At 38.9% G+C, this 15,220-nt stretch overlaps 1 protein-coding gene across 3 annotated transcripts in view; it reads right to left on the bottom strand.

Annotated features, from left to right (window-relative positions):
• Positions 1–2,276: 2,276 nt before the first annotated feature.
• The window catches only part of PFKFB3 (6-phosphofructo-2-kinase/fructose-2,6-biphosphatase 3), a 37,350-nt gene continuing 24,406 nt past the window's right edge, over positions 2,277–15,220 (bottom strand). For 2 of the 3 annotated variants that reach the window (XM_083183379.1, XM_083183377.1), the window contains exons 3-16: positions 14,064–14,160; positions 13,873–13,939; positions 13,706–13,780; positions 13,120–13,176; positions 12,686–12,810; positions 12,279–12,486; positions 11,821–11,967; positions 10,827–10,931; positions 10,055–10,184; positions 9,751–9,813; positions 9,485–9,549; positions 7,797–7,958; positions 7,151–7,173; positions 2,277–5,093 (exon numbers count right to left, since the gene is read on the bottom strand). In XM_083183379.1, coding sequence (XP_083039505.1) covers positions 5,087–5,093; positions 7,151–7,173; positions 7,797–7,958; positions 9,485–9,549; positions 9,751–9,813; positions 10,055–10,184; positions 10,827–10,931; positions 11,821–11,967; positions 12,279–12,486; positions 12,686–12,810; positions 13,120–13,176; positions 13,706–13,780; positions 13,873–13,939; positions 14,064–14,160 — 1,331 coding nt within the window. In that variant the 3' untranslated portion in view covers positions 2,277–5,086. The remainder of the gene's footprint in view (positions 5,094–7,150; positions 7,174–7,796; positions 7,959–9,484; positions 9,550–9,750; positions 9,814–10,054; positions 10,185–10,826; positions 10,932–11,820; positions 11,968–12,278; positions 12,487–12,685; positions 12,811–13,119; positions 13,177–13,705; positions 13,781–13,872; positions 13,940–14,063; positions 14,161–15,220) is intronic. The other variant, XM_083183378.1, reaches the window with a different exon arrangement.

The raw sequence follows: 15,220 nt of genomic DNA, 5'->3' as shown, positions 1-15,220 counted from the left end.
TCGGAAGAAGCCTTTTGTAGTTCTTGTCGTCTTTGCTGGGATGGACCTAAAACGTCTGCCTGACGGAAGGGGTTCAAACAGGTTGTGGCCAGGGTGTAGCTTGTCCGCCAAGATCTTTCCTGCACGCTTATTGACCCTGGCTAGGTATAGTTCTTGGACAGTGGGGAGCTCCGCCCCAATGATCTTTTCTGCCATCCTAACCCCCATGTGCAAACAGTTTGGGGAAGACCCTTTCTATTCCAACATGATTGTGCACAAAGCAAGGAAACACTATGAAACTATCGTGCCCAATTCAGAATGGATTGCAAAGCAATTTTTTTCTCTAATGGACAAAACTATATTGCACTGCAGGTAGAGAAAATGGAACATGTGCATAGAGTTAGATTTGGGCGAGTTATTTTATTTCTGTGCAGGGTAAGTACTGCCTGCATTATTTTTACACTGCAATTTAGAGTTTAGTTGAAAAAAAAATGGTGACTTACTCCATATTAAAGTATATGTATTTGAAAAAAATGTCATAACAGTCCCTGATGGTGTAATGGTCAGGTATGTGAATATTTTAGTCCATATTATGTTGTTAGCCATGTGTTTTTCCAATTTATCTATAATCTCTAATTTTAAATCCCCTACAGACCTGGCTACAACCTATAAACTTGCAAAACTAAGCCACTACATGGGAAGACAAGAAAAACAAAAAAGTAAAGTCAGGTGTAGTACAAGGTTATGGGTTACCTCCATAAACACTGGAAAAAGGGGAACAAGCGAGTGGTGCATCCACCCAAACCCTGAAACCCCCCCCCCCCCCCCCTTTGAGGCGCCAAAGTATTTGATTGCAGTCTAGTTAATTTGGGCAGTTTCAGGATGGAGATAATACAGAATAGATAGAGAATAGAGAGAGAAAAAATGTAAATATAGAAGTATCCCTTGAAAATATTATAGGGGTTCTGCAGCAGATATTGACTGCGGCTAGTAGTCTACGGGTTACTTATCACAGAATTTACCAGAAGAGGGATTGACCAGATTCCTCCCCAGTAACAGCCACTGGGGCATGCACTATTTAATGACCACACATGAGCTCAGTGTGTCTGCCATATAAAGTACAGTGGGGCAGATGTATTAAGCTTTGCGAAGAGATAAACTTGAGATAAAGTGGAGATAAATTGGAAAGAGATAACGCACCAGCCAATCAACTTCCAACTGTCATATTTCAAACACAGCTGATTGGCTGGTGCATGCGTTATCTCCTTCCAATTTATCTCTACTTTATCTCAAGTTTATCTCTTCGCCAGGCTTAATACATCTGCCCCAGTGATCCCTTAAGAGTACACATTGATTGGATGGGCTAGTACCGGATTATCTGATCCTGGATATGACTTTTAATTCAATAATTTCTTATTGCACAAAAAAAAGAGTCAATAAGAAATTCTATTTATCAACATAAGTATATAGTGCTAGCACTAGGAGTATGATATTTAGTGCAAAATGGAAGTAACAAGGAAACCTTTCATAGATTCCAAAGAAAAAGTACACATACAATATATCCAGTGGTCTTTAATGATATTCTGACGCGTATCATTTGTTGCTTGGTATTTCTGGATAACAATCAAATTAACTAAAAAACTAAAAGTATTAAAAAAATAAAAACCAAAATATTTTTCAACAGTTTTTCTAAATCCAATCAAACATAAAAATTAAAAAAGTAACAATGAAACAATCTTCCAGGTTTGCAACAGTTCATTGTGGCTACAGGTACCACAAACACTTGGATGGGCTAGTATCGAAGTCTATGACCCTGGATATGACTTAACATACCTCCCAACACGACCCTCTCCAGGAGGGACAGAATGCTCTATCACTGAACCCTCTTAATGTAGGATTACAGTCACGTGTTGAAACACCTTTCTTATTAGTGAACCTGATAGATGGTGTTTTGTCTTCTTCCAGCTCCCTCTAAAGGGGATACATTCAGTGCTTAAGGGGGGGCCAAAATGAAATAAAATCTTGGCACTCCAATCAGAAAGGTTGTGGCACCCCTAATTAGGTCTTCTAGATCATGCAAGATTAACAGCTTGGGTAACATATAATCCATGTTGGGTAACATATAAAGAAACACATTTTTAAAAATTATGCAAAAAAAATTGTTTTCAGTAATGTGCTAGATCTAAAAAAAGATAATATTTGTTATTCACTGAATACAGCATGCGGAATGCTTTGTAAGCATGCAAATGTGTCAAACCTTTTTCATGGTTACAAATAAAAGCGAGAACGCAAACAGATATTCTACAAGACTTATTTTATTGGTCCAGCAACTGCAAAATATACAAGTTTCTGAAAGGCATGTCCCGTATTAGCTTTACCTTAGGCAATTATACCAGACGTATATATACACATTCAAAAATACAAGTCACAAATGTAATAGAAATGACAAGCGGAGCATACAACATTAAATAAATAAATAGCATATCTAAAAATAATGTTAAAGAAAAAAAAAACAACAGTTTTACATTTCTAAAGTCTTACAAAGAAGAAAAGAAAACAAGTTTTGGTCTACTGTATTGTTTCTGTTTAAATCAATAAAGAAAAAAGGTGCAATATTACGCCCCTTCCAAGCAAGACCAACTGAACATTTACATAATTAAAATGAACAAAGCATCCAGAATAAGCACAATAACCAGAACCAATATCAGAAATCTTAATCTTTCTTAGAGATTCTCAAAAAAACAACTTTAGTTGACTGTTTTATAAAACATCGGACACATTGGGAGTACTTGAAAATGCTTTGGACCCAAAGAGGACTGAAATGTGTGTACCACATACATAGGGCTTGCCAGAATGTCCCTCTAATTCAGGACACCTATTAGGCTGCCCATACACGCTGTTTTGTTGGCGTGCTGTACTAGCACGGATCACATTGCATTGCATGTGCATCCGTTGTGCATGCAATGCGATGCAATGTGATGATACCTAAGTACAAAAAGTATGTGCTTGCACATACTTTTTGTACTTAGGTTTCATCACATTGCATGCACAACGGATGCACATGCAATGCAATGCGATCCGTGCTAGTACAGCACGAAAAGCACGCCCACAAAGCAGCGTGTATGGGCTGCTTTTGAAATACAGGTTCTGCAGAGAGTGCAATACAGGCTTGAATTTAGCTAGCCTGAGAACCTGTGTAATCATAGGTGTCCTGGGTTAAAAGGAATATTATAGCAAGCCTACACATAAATATATAGAGCACCAGGAGTATGATATTTAGCGCAAAACGGAAGTAAACCTTTAATAGATTCCAAAGCAAAAGTACACATACAATATCCAGTGGTCTCTAATGAGATTCTGGTGACTCATTTGTTGCTTGGTATTTCTGGATAACAATCAAAATTAACTAAAAAACTAAAAGTGTTAAAAAAAATAAACCAATCTTTTTCTCAACAGTTTTTCCAAATACAATCACACATAAAAATAAAAAAAGTTACAATCAAACACAGTCTTCCAGGTCTGCAACAGTTCACTGTGGCTATTGGTACCACAAACATACAGCGTGCTACGGGATAATCATGTAATCCTGCTGTGCAGCCTTGATCAGTCCTAGTGCAGCAGCAAATTGAGGTCAATTTGTTTGGGAACTCAATCAGCGTCTGAAAAAAAAAATCACACAGCAGCTGCATATCCAGGCATCAGGCATAACCGGGCTTCTAGATAAAAACACATTCTTCCACCATCTCCCAGCTCATTTCAGCCATTGTCAAGACTTGAGCTCCATCTGTCTCAATCGTATTAAAGTGCAATTATGCATCTTTGAGATAAAGTGAAACCATAAAAAAAAAATATATTAGAAATCCACCCCCTCCCCCCCTCTTGCCACCCCAAATATTTATATCACTTTGCAACTGAGGGTTAAAAACAAAATAAGCTGAATGGCTTGGTCAATCCCGGACCATAAAGTGTGTCTGTGTGCACAAGGAAAAGGCATTTGAAGCAGAGGCAGCTCCAGAAAACACAGGTTACAGACAATAGAAATCAGTTGAGGAGATCCTAATCTAAATAGCAGCTTCTGGAGAGATCAACAGGAGTGTGTTCTGGTTTCCATCACACAGTAATGTAATATTTACAGTGTGGTATTCAGAGACAGTCAGTGGCTCTCTGTTAACCTGGGATACAGCTTTCAAGACTGAATAAGGGCCCTTTTAATTTTACAATTAATCATTGGCAACAAAATACCTAATTTTAGTAGCACACAACCCAAAATGTAGAAAGAAGCATTAAGTTTCACCTTTCTACACTAGAATATCAGCGACACAATTGAAGCTGCATCCCAGACAACAGTGCAAATGTGACATTAACCTGCTGAGACTAGAGCATAGAGGTTACTCAAGGGTTCAGCTTACTACAGGGCGCTGGATTTAATGGGGAATTATTATTACCAAAACCAGGCATGTTTTGTATTGAATATCATCCATGTAAAACCATTGAGGGTCAAATGGCAATAGCGTGGCGGCTTTAAAAAGTGCCACTTAGTAAATTTATCCCAAGATTATCTTAGAACAGTTGCAGAATTTATAGGCTGTGCGAGCAACAGAAGACCTATGGGGAACAGTGGGAAGGTAAAGCATTATTCTCCAAATTTTCTTTTTAATGGTGGGTGTGTGTGTGTGTGTGTGTGTGTGTGTACTTGTTGTATTATAGTAACACATCTGAAAACCGCATAAAAAACTAAAATAAACTGTACTACTACTGTAGGTCTACAAAAATCAATATTGGAAACAAAAGGAGTATACGTAAAATAACAGTTTGGCAGCATCCAAGCAGTTTCAGCTGTGCGCCCTGCTGTCGAAATAACCTGGAGGTTTATTGTTCAACTCCTATTTTAAGAAGAAAAATAAAATAAAGAATATATCCCCTTGGTGGTGATCCACTTTTCCAGTTTGAGTAAAACATTTTCAGACAGTAGCTGAAGGCTCATCTTTTGAGTCCAAAGTTAATGCGTTTGCAAGCATACTATAGCCACGAAATATGGAATACAGCAGCAGGGATCAGATGCTGACAATGTCATCTTTTGCCACCGGTCAGTGCAGCTCTAGTTCACTCACACCCTACAATACAGAAAGAGAAGAGATACAATAACCTTGTTACATATTATGCCACAATAGAATTGGAACATGCAGTTGAAAATGCACATGTTATGGCACACCAAGAAATCAGGCAAATAAACTAAAAGGACCTAAAAGTCACTTGTATATGAAAGTATTTTGTACCAGATTTCACAGACAGGAATTGCCCAAAAATATTCCCATAAAAATAACTGACTATCGCCCCACCTCTCATCATAGAACATAATTTTGGATACTATGAATTTACAGAGATTTTTTTCTACGGCCATTCGGTGCACTGCAAAATAAAAAATAAACACCAGGACATGGTGATGTTCTGCTGTATTTTAAAAGGAATGAAGTGGATAGAAGAAATTTCTATTGCATAGTAATCAAAAATGGAATGGTTTTTGTAGGCACGGACACAAATTACATGTGCCGAACACTCCGCATGGGCATATGTACATATATCATGGGGATGCAGTTAAGATCCCGGCGGTCGGGATCCCGGCGTTCAGAATCCCGACGCCGGAATCCCGACCGCCGAAATGCAGACACTTTCTCCCTCCTGGGGTGTCCACGACACCCCTGGAGGGAGAATAAAATAGCGTGTCGAGCGTAGCGAGGCACCGGGCCCGCTGCGTGGCGAGCGCAGCGAGCCCGCAAGGGGGGGCGATCCACGTCCCCCCCTTGTCGGCATTTTGGCTGTCGGGATTCCGGCGTCGGGATTCTGAACGCCGGGATCCCGACCACCGGGATTCAATACTGAATCCATATCATGCTGGGATCACAAAAAAAAAAAAAAAAAAATACAAAAAGATTTTTTAAGCCTTGAAAAAATGAAAAAGTCAAAGTGATGATCTACCAAACAGCCTGTAAGATGGCAGTTAGGTTCTACATGGCTGATACATTATCTCTGCCCACTTTATCACTTTTTGAAGCCTTAGTACATTTCTGCATAAAGTCATAGAACTCACTGGCATATTGGCTATTATGTCTCAGTCAATGATACATGCAAGTATCCGAGAATGAACTAGAACAACAGAAAGAGCCAACATGGCTTCCTACCTGTATATTTGTTTAGCACCTGATACAGAGATGTACGCAAATATAGTTTTCTGGATTATCAGTAGTCTGCGCATGCCTATAAGTCACACTGCGCACTTGACGCGGTTGATTTATTTGCAAAGTAATTTGCGACTGCAATGTCTCCGGCTTCTAACTTCCTGCAGCCAGTCTACGTTTTTGTATGCAGATGTATGTGGGTGTCTAAAGAAATTCCAACTTTTACATTTATACACAGTGGCTGCATACAAATTGGCAGCTGCAAATGCATTTGTGCACAACTCTGAATCAGGCCTTTAACTGCTACACAACATCTACAATATTTGTAGTAAAGTATCCTAGCCATTGAGCATTGCAAAGATGATCGTGCTATGCATTTAGCTTTAATGCACACACACAACACACACACACACACAACACACCCATAAGTTCTACACTAGAATGGAGAGAACATGGAGCATGCCAACAATCCATTAATGTTGATGATGTAAGAGTGCAAGACTGATACACCTGAGAACGGGTATAATCTGACATTCGCTCTCTGGTGGATAGAAACCTTTGAGATCCCCTTAACATTACAAAGGAAGAGTATCCAACATGCACCTAATAAAATTACCTTCTACCTAAAAATAAGGTAGCCAACTTGATGCAATGGCAAACTGCTAGCCTTTAAAAGGAGGGGAAGAGAAGGTGATTAAATTCAATGGGTGGCCTCAGAGTTCGTTCACATTTTAGCATATTTTCTGAGGAGGAAATAGTTTTGTTTCTTTAAACATCAATAACAGGAACACCAAATCTATACACCCCAATCACGTGATCTGCGCAGCATTTAACTGTGAAGAGCATTTCGTGGAGTTATTGTAGATTGGGTAGAAGGGTTATGGAGTTTAATCTAGACAAGCTCACAATATGGCATGTACAGTGTAAGCAGGCAGGTTAGAATGAAGAAATAGCAGAGACTAAAGCAGGTAAAGTTAGAGGGAATGAATACTTACAGGCAAGCCTTTCCTAGCATAGACTGTAAGGAGAGAAGGAACCAGTGGTAAGTACAGTTCAGCAGAAAGAAAATGAACAGAAAAACTTTGCAGATAACATGCCAGCTGAGAAGCCATGTCAGCAAGTTTCCCTTCAAATAAAATCACTGTTATTTTGTAGGTAAAAGTTTAAAAAATTGTAATTAGGGTGGCCAATCCTGGGATCAGGAATAGGCAGAATCCTAGGATTTGGCACCCAAAACGCTGGGGTTTGGAGTTCCCAATTCCAGGATTAGACTGCGCATGTGCAAACTAATGCCAGGAAGCGTTTGAGCACCTGCTTAGATGCTGCATCTCCCGTACCCAGCAGTGCAGCACTGTGCAGTGTGACGAGGTCAGAGGTTACGCTGCGCAGGCCACACGGGCCATCCGCACACACCGTTCTGTGACTGTCGTGTCGGCTCCCGGCAGCATCAGTCCATTCACCCAGCAACCTGGCTCCCGGCCGTTTCTGCCCACATGCCCACCCATCAACCCCCGCAAATGTAAGTAAATATGCGGGGCGACCAGGGCTGAAAAAAAATGCCCCAGGATTGGCTTCGCTAGTTGTAATTACACTCTCCACATAATGCATACAAGTCAGGCATAAATCAGAAGCAATACTGACCTGTGCAGCTTGCACCGTGGGTGGCTCTTGAGTAGCATATCCAGACAGGGCAGCCCCTAGATCTTCAAAGCTATTGATCCGAGCCTTCTTAAATGGTTCAGGACTGGCAAGAGGGGTGACACTATTGCGTCTCATAAGTGGGGTTGGTCCTTTCTTGCTTTCCTTTAGATGGTAAAAAAGATTTTAGGATTATGAAAGTTAGCTTATAGAACTAAAGATATTTCCAATTAACTCAAACAGATATAATACATATTGATACGTAATCTTCAAGAGGAAAAGACACAGAAATGTGTTTAGACCTCTTCACTTGTCTCTATAAAAAGGGCAAGCTTTGTAGCTGCAACATCTTGTGACCACGTTTATCCAGCAAGGCAGAGATGTCACAGTGCAGGCTAACTTCCATGCTAATGGGGAATCTATGGAATGGTCAGGAAATATACAGTAACCAGTTACAATGGTGTCTGGATTCCTTTGCTCTGCTCCCTGGAGCTTGCCAGTTACACACTTCAAGTGGAAGGTACATTAAGCCCTTCAATAATGTTTACATTATTTACAGGCTCAGTAAACGGCATGATGGGATGTAACAGTTGAGGTATTTATCTAACCAGATTCCAATTAGCCAGCCACATAAGCTAAGTTAACATGGATACACACTAGACTGTGTGTGTACCCAGCAACATCTCGGGCGATGGCACCTGACAGGGAGCAGTCTTTGGCAAAGTGCCTACACACTTGCCGATGCAGACTGAAAGCAAGCGCTGCATTCAGTAGTATGGCCCTCACTAGTGAGGTCTTCAGACGGTCCTGTATGTAGTACCAACAGAGGAGGTGCACAGGAACACAGGAGACATGGTGGGTACACACTATACAATGTGCATGCTATGCCAGTCCGATCTGCCGAATCAGACTTATTGGGCCTTATTCTGATCTGAGCTCAGTACAAATTTGTTCTTAAAATGGGCAAAACCATGTGCACTACAGGTGGGGCAGATGTAACATGTATAGAGAGAGTTAAGTTTGTGTGAGTTATTTTGTTTCTGTGCAGGGTAAATACTGGCTGCATTATTTTTACACTGCAATTTAGATTTCAGTTTCAGCACACCCCACCCAAATTTAATTCTCTTTGCACAGGTTACATCTGCTCCACCTGCAGTGCACATAGTTTTGCCCATTTTAAGAACAAATTTGTAATGAGCTCAGATCAGAATAAGGCCCATTGTCTGGTGCAGGCATTCCCGACTTCGGTCCTTATGGCACACAAAGAGCAAAGGTTTTAGTCATAGCCAGGCTTCAGCACAGACATTTAAAAAAAAACTAAGGTACTAATTAGGCCACCTGTGCTCAAGCTTGTATATCACTAAAACCTGCCTTGAGGACAGAGGAAATGCCTGGTCTAGTGTGTACCTAGTTTAGGTCAAGGATGTACCTTAAAATCAGCCTTAAAGGGAAGGACTATAGAGGCCACATGAAGAGCAAAGAGGCTAAACAAAACTACTGAGAAGATGGACTGCAAATACTTTGAGGCCTTAGACACAGCAAAGTTACTGAGCCATCATAAAATAGCCTGTGGGTGATCCCACATATTAAATAACCATGACATGTAACATGTATCCCGGATCCTTATCTGTAATTATCAGTGACATTATTCTACTCTATGATTGATAAAGTAATCATCATATAGAACTGACCTCTGTTCTATCCATATGTGTGTTCACTGCATCCACACTGAAAGTGACAGTCTCCACGTGGCAGCCTAAAAAGAGAATAGAGGGAATAAGTCGCTGTCTGCACATGTTGTAAAATTGCTGCCATTACTGTATGTAGGTTTAAGGAACATTTACATAATAGCAAAATGTTATACATATAGAATGTAAAAAAAAAAAAGTGCTGGAACCCATATAAACAAGCAACATTGTGCCAAAATCAATTTGAGATTGCAACAATTAACACTTACCATATGCATATGGTGTCAGTTTAAGCATGGTGTGCAGAGGACACTTCAGATAAGGCATTTCATCTGAAAAAAAAGAAAAAGTAAAAATAAAATGAATGCCATAAAAAAAAAAAAAAAAAAAAAAAAAATAATTATATATATATATATATATATATATATATATATATATATATATATATATATATATATATATATATATATATATATATATATATATATATATATATATATATATATATATATATATATATATATATATAATCCCAGCATAATAAATCTAACTGTAGGCAGCTTCTTTTTATACCTGCAGATTTATCCAGAAAATAAGACAGGAGACATCTCATAATCGCTTGATGACAGACAACCAGGACATTTTCCTGCCTCTCCAGCTCCATGATGACCGGTTCCAGGCGCTGCACTAAATCTTGGTAGGACTAAAGTTTATTGAAGAGAAAAAAAAAAGGAATTGTATTGTAATATATTATAATTCTGCTACATCACTGGGTTGCACTGGATTTTAAGACTACTGTCAGTACAGAGGCCTCCTTCCTATCTAAACTCTGTATGTAATAAGTTGCAGCAGGATGCATTAGAGACTAGCCAGCTGCTGTTCTGTTCACAAAGCAATAAGAATTAAGGTGCGTACACACGTACAGATTTATCTGTCTGATCTACCTGTGGGAACAAAAACCTGGAAATGTATGGGAGCATATAAAAATCAAAAATTTCCACCCAAATAAATAAATAAAATAAAAATATGCTTTGATAAATTTGTTATATCAGAATGATTTAAACAATGTCTGACTGGTCACGTTTTCAAGCGTTTGGGAACAATTTTTTGATTGTCAGTTGCTCCCATACATTTCCAGGTTTTTGTTCCCACCAGATAGATCAGACAGAAAAATCTGTATGTGTGTACGCTTCTTAAGAAGCATTTCCAGGGATGCTTGGTGTTAGTAAACGAGTTCTCAACTGGGTGCGAGTAGAACATCTGTGTAACATGACTGCAGCATGTTATGGTGTATATGCAGAGTACATTATAAATTATCAATGCCTTGGGAATGGGAGCAACTTACCTCTCCTGATGGGTAGCGATAATAATATTTGTCCTGAGCACGCAGTGCATATTCATCAGGATACTGCTCTTTAATTTCCTCATACGTCTTATCCTCACATACACCCTGTTAGGCAGAAGGAATTTATGATCAGCTACGTCAGGAAGGAAAATAACAGCTACCATGCATTGTTTTGTAGAGATGAGAACACGGACAACAGATACAAGTATACACAGCCATTAGCATCTCTAACAGGCTCTTGCAGAGGCTGAGCTATGGCTATCTGATCCACGGGCATTAGTCATTAACAAAGCAACACTTAAAAGAGACCATTCGTTCCCATGACAATAGAAGGATTGTTCTGACAAAAAAAAGTAGGGGGGTTGTAAACTAACTGCATTCTATTCACACGTAGGCCAGCATGTGTTAGGGACAATGACTAAACAAGTGTTCTCAAGCAAAGAAATGTAGGATACAGGCAAATTCAATTAACTGCGATTTCCCCGCTCTCTACTGCGAGACTAAATGTCCGAGAACGATCCTATTCTGCGCACTTCTCGGGATAAAACTGCAGTACTTGAATAACTGTCATGTCGCCTATGTACAAATGTTACTCGACTATGTCACCGCATTGCTGTGACTACTGTAGGTCACCTACATTGCTGTACATTGTTGACCTTTATATTACTTTTTTTATTTGCTTACATTTGTAATGTTTGAAAAAAAAAATTTCCACTGAAGCGAAACATTTTTGTTTGTGGTCATATAAGTTCAGACTAAAATCTATTAACTTATTTCTTAAAATAGGCAGTTTATAAAACCAGCAATATTTCGAGGAATCCCTTTGAAGGGGTTCCTTGGAGACCTCACACTTAATTGAATTCTCCATATAATGTACATGTTCCAAACTCAATAAATAATTGTACAATAGATAACGCATTGAGTCAGGCAATATACAATTTTTTTTACATGAAATTCAACTAGATTTTATTAAAAACAGCTTAGGCCAACTTACTGCATCCAGTTCATTTAAAGCCTTCCACTGCTCATAGGGCACTTTAAGTGCTTCTGCAGTTTGGATGGTTCTCTTCAGCTGACTGGTCCAGACTTTAAACTCCTTTAGGTTCTGTTCATCAATATATTTCTTCAGTGCAATGGAAAACTGCGGATTAAGATAAATACAATCAAATTTAAAGATCAAATCACATTAGTGATTTATTTTCTCTAGGGCTGTGGCAAATATAAAAATGTCACCCTACGCAGAGCTGGTGATGTTACTGCGGCACAATATGGTGCTAATCACAACTGTAGCATTTTATGTATTTAGTTTCTTATAAGCGCAGCATATTCCATTGCGCTTTACAATTGGAAACAGTGATAAAACAAACTGGGTAGGAACAAAGGACATAGGAGGTAGGAGGTCCCTACTCACAAGCTAACCATCTATAGTATTACTTATTTAAGAGTCATTACCTTCTTCCCCCGCTGTGACAAGCCAGAATCTCCCCCAATTTTTCCCTTGACATTACTTTCGCTTTCACCGGCTCTGCATAAGTATATACAACGGGGCTGGACATGAATGTTCATCAAGTAATATACGATCTTGCTTTGGATGTGATCCAGAACTTTGTTGACCAAAAACCTTCGACCGACATCAACAACAATAATCATGGAGAGGTCTCTGTGGGAAAGCAATGGGCATATTATGCAAACTCAATGCCAAGATCACAACTCAGTCTGTCTAATCAAATATGCCATCATTACAGGGTATGAATGAGGGAAATCCTACATAGTTATTTTGTTTTAATGTATCCATACAAAATAACGTAGGATATATTTTTGTTCAACTATTAAAAACCTGAGCTGCACCCAGTAGTTACCTGTCATGGCCATCTGGATCAAGAGGCTCATACATATTCTTGTAGCAGTTTATTCTTTTCATGAAGTCATCCAGTGCTTCCTTTGATGAACAGCCTTTGTAGTCTGGGCTGGACAATTTAACTTCCTGCAAATAAAAAATAAAATAAATCATGCTCGATTAGAAAAACTTTAGCCGGCTCCCATTCCCTCACTTCTAACTGGGTTATTCTTTTTCCTTGTGCTTTGGTACAGCTTCTGTGTACCAGACACCTTGCTCATTCAGCTCATGGTTGTACACAGGATTAAGATGTATAAGAATGCTTAGCCTTGCTCTTCAACCAAGGACAACTCTCACTGCTAACTAGGTTAAACCCAATTTCATTAAAGGACTTTCAGTTCTAATCTTACAGTCATATATTCTGCCCAAATCCCAAATTTCCGATATGATCCTTACCAAAACGTTGCTAGCTACAACCGATGGATCATCGCACACAGATTCAATAAAGAACACCTGAAAAAGATACACAAAATGGTAAGTCCTTGTCACCACAGAAGGTCTTGTCTAATACATTGTTTATTCAGGCACTTTATTGCTGAATACCATCTGTAAATTAGGACAGCACTGGAGTTAACAGATGACACAGCTCAGTACAAGTCCAAGGTTAATAATAGGTTGAGATGTTGAAGAGGAAATATCAATTTTTCATCCTGCTGCACAAGCGATTTAAAGAAACAGATATATGGGGTGAGATTTAATGCCGCCCGAATTCAGCAACAGTGCTAGATGTCCGCTGAACTTAGATGATTTTTAAAAGGGGGAATTAACTTACAAGGTAAAACAATGCCTTGTAAGTAAATTCCCCTTTAAAAAAAACGTCACGAGTTCGGTGGACAGCTCACACTGCCACTGAACTCGTGCGGCATTAAATCTCGCCCATGGTGTGTCAGGAATCCGGCATATCACCCGTGAGGGTCACTTGTTACCCAATTCTAGTGTATGCTATATATTTATTGGAACAGTTTCATTATTGCAAACACACCTTAAAGTCATTCTCTTTGGCAAAATCGATGATCAATGATCTTCTGTCTCTGGTTGTGTTTGTGGCATCAAATACCTACAAGATAAATAAAAATAAAAAAAAATTACCACAATTGTTCAAGATGAGAAGTGACAAGTTAGTAACTGCAAGAGAGCATGGAAACTTACAGCAACCTGTCCACCTTCCTCAGTGAGGTACGACTTTACATCTGCTAATGCAACTAAGGCACATTGTCTGAAAAGAGGGGAGAGGGGATAAAAAAAACAACTTTAGGCAAACAGAATGAACACATAAGAATAAAGATGTGAACTAATCAGCATATAATCTCAGATTCTGGAAATATCAAGAGTGTACCAACCTTCTGACTTTCATGGCTTCCTGATTGTCTGAACGGAAGAAGTCGTACGAACTAAAGTCCTTCACGGCTTCCCGTCTATACTCCCCAACATTGAACACTGAAAGAGGAAAGCTAGTGTTATGGAAGACTAAAATATGGCAAGTAAGTGATGCTAGAATACATAAGTAGAAGGTGCTGCTAATACAAGAAAAAATATGTAATTTAGACATTTGTTACAGCTAAAGAACGAGCAAAATACAATTAGTGTTTTAGGTGACACTATAAATACATTTAAAATAAGGTTGGATAAACATTTATTGGTTAAAAACATCCATGGGTACGAATAAGTAACAATCTGTCTTAAAAATATCAGAACATACTATACAACTAAGTAATAAGTTACTATAAACATAGGTTGAACTAGATGGACGCAAGTCTTTATTCAGCCTCACCTACTATGTAACTATGTGATGTATAGATCTGCCTGCTAGGTGGCACCTGCCTGTTTAATATATACTTTATAGAAGGTTAGCAGACCCCAGATTTGTACAAAAAAAAAAAAAACATATTCTAAAAGAATTACGCTAACCCTACTTTGAGGGGAGAAAAAAAAAGTAATATATAAAATTAGAAACAAATAAAGACACTGTATCTCACAGGTATAGGTTTAATTAAAACCATGACCACCGCAGAGGAGAAACAGTCAGAAAGTTTGGACAGAGATTTAGTTACAAGTTGGGCAGCATGGACAGGGTAATGGTTAGCATTACTGCCTCACAGCAAGGAGGTCATGGGTTCTATTCCCACCATGGCTCTAACTGTGCAGAGTTAGTATATTCTACCTGTGCTTGTGTGGGCCAAAAATATACAAGTAGGTTAATTGGCTCCCAACAAAACTTAACCCAAGAGTGAATGTGTGTGAGTGTACATGTGGTAGAGAATATAGAGTGTAAGCTCCACTGGGGCAGGGACTGATGTCAATGTTGAAATATTCTCTGTAAAGCACTGCAGAATATATGTGTCCACTATATAAATTAGTTACCAGGAACACAAAGTTCCCATGGGAACTTGCCTAGCAAATACTACAAACAAAATCTAAAAAAAAAAAAAAAAAAAAAGTGGAGAGAGATCTGAAAGTGGAAAGGTTTTTATGGAAGAGTCTTAAAGAAGAAGTACAG

This window comes from Crinia signifera, chromosome 4, assembly GCF_055691185.1.
Source record: "Crinia signifera chromosome 4, ASM5569118v1, whole genome shotgun sequence".
Lineage (NCBI taxonomy): Eukaryota > Metazoa > Chordata > Amphibia > Anura > Myobatrachidae > Crinia > Crinia signifera.
Note: the sequence above shows the minus strand (reverse complement) of the source record. Positions and strands in the feature narration are given on the sequence as shown.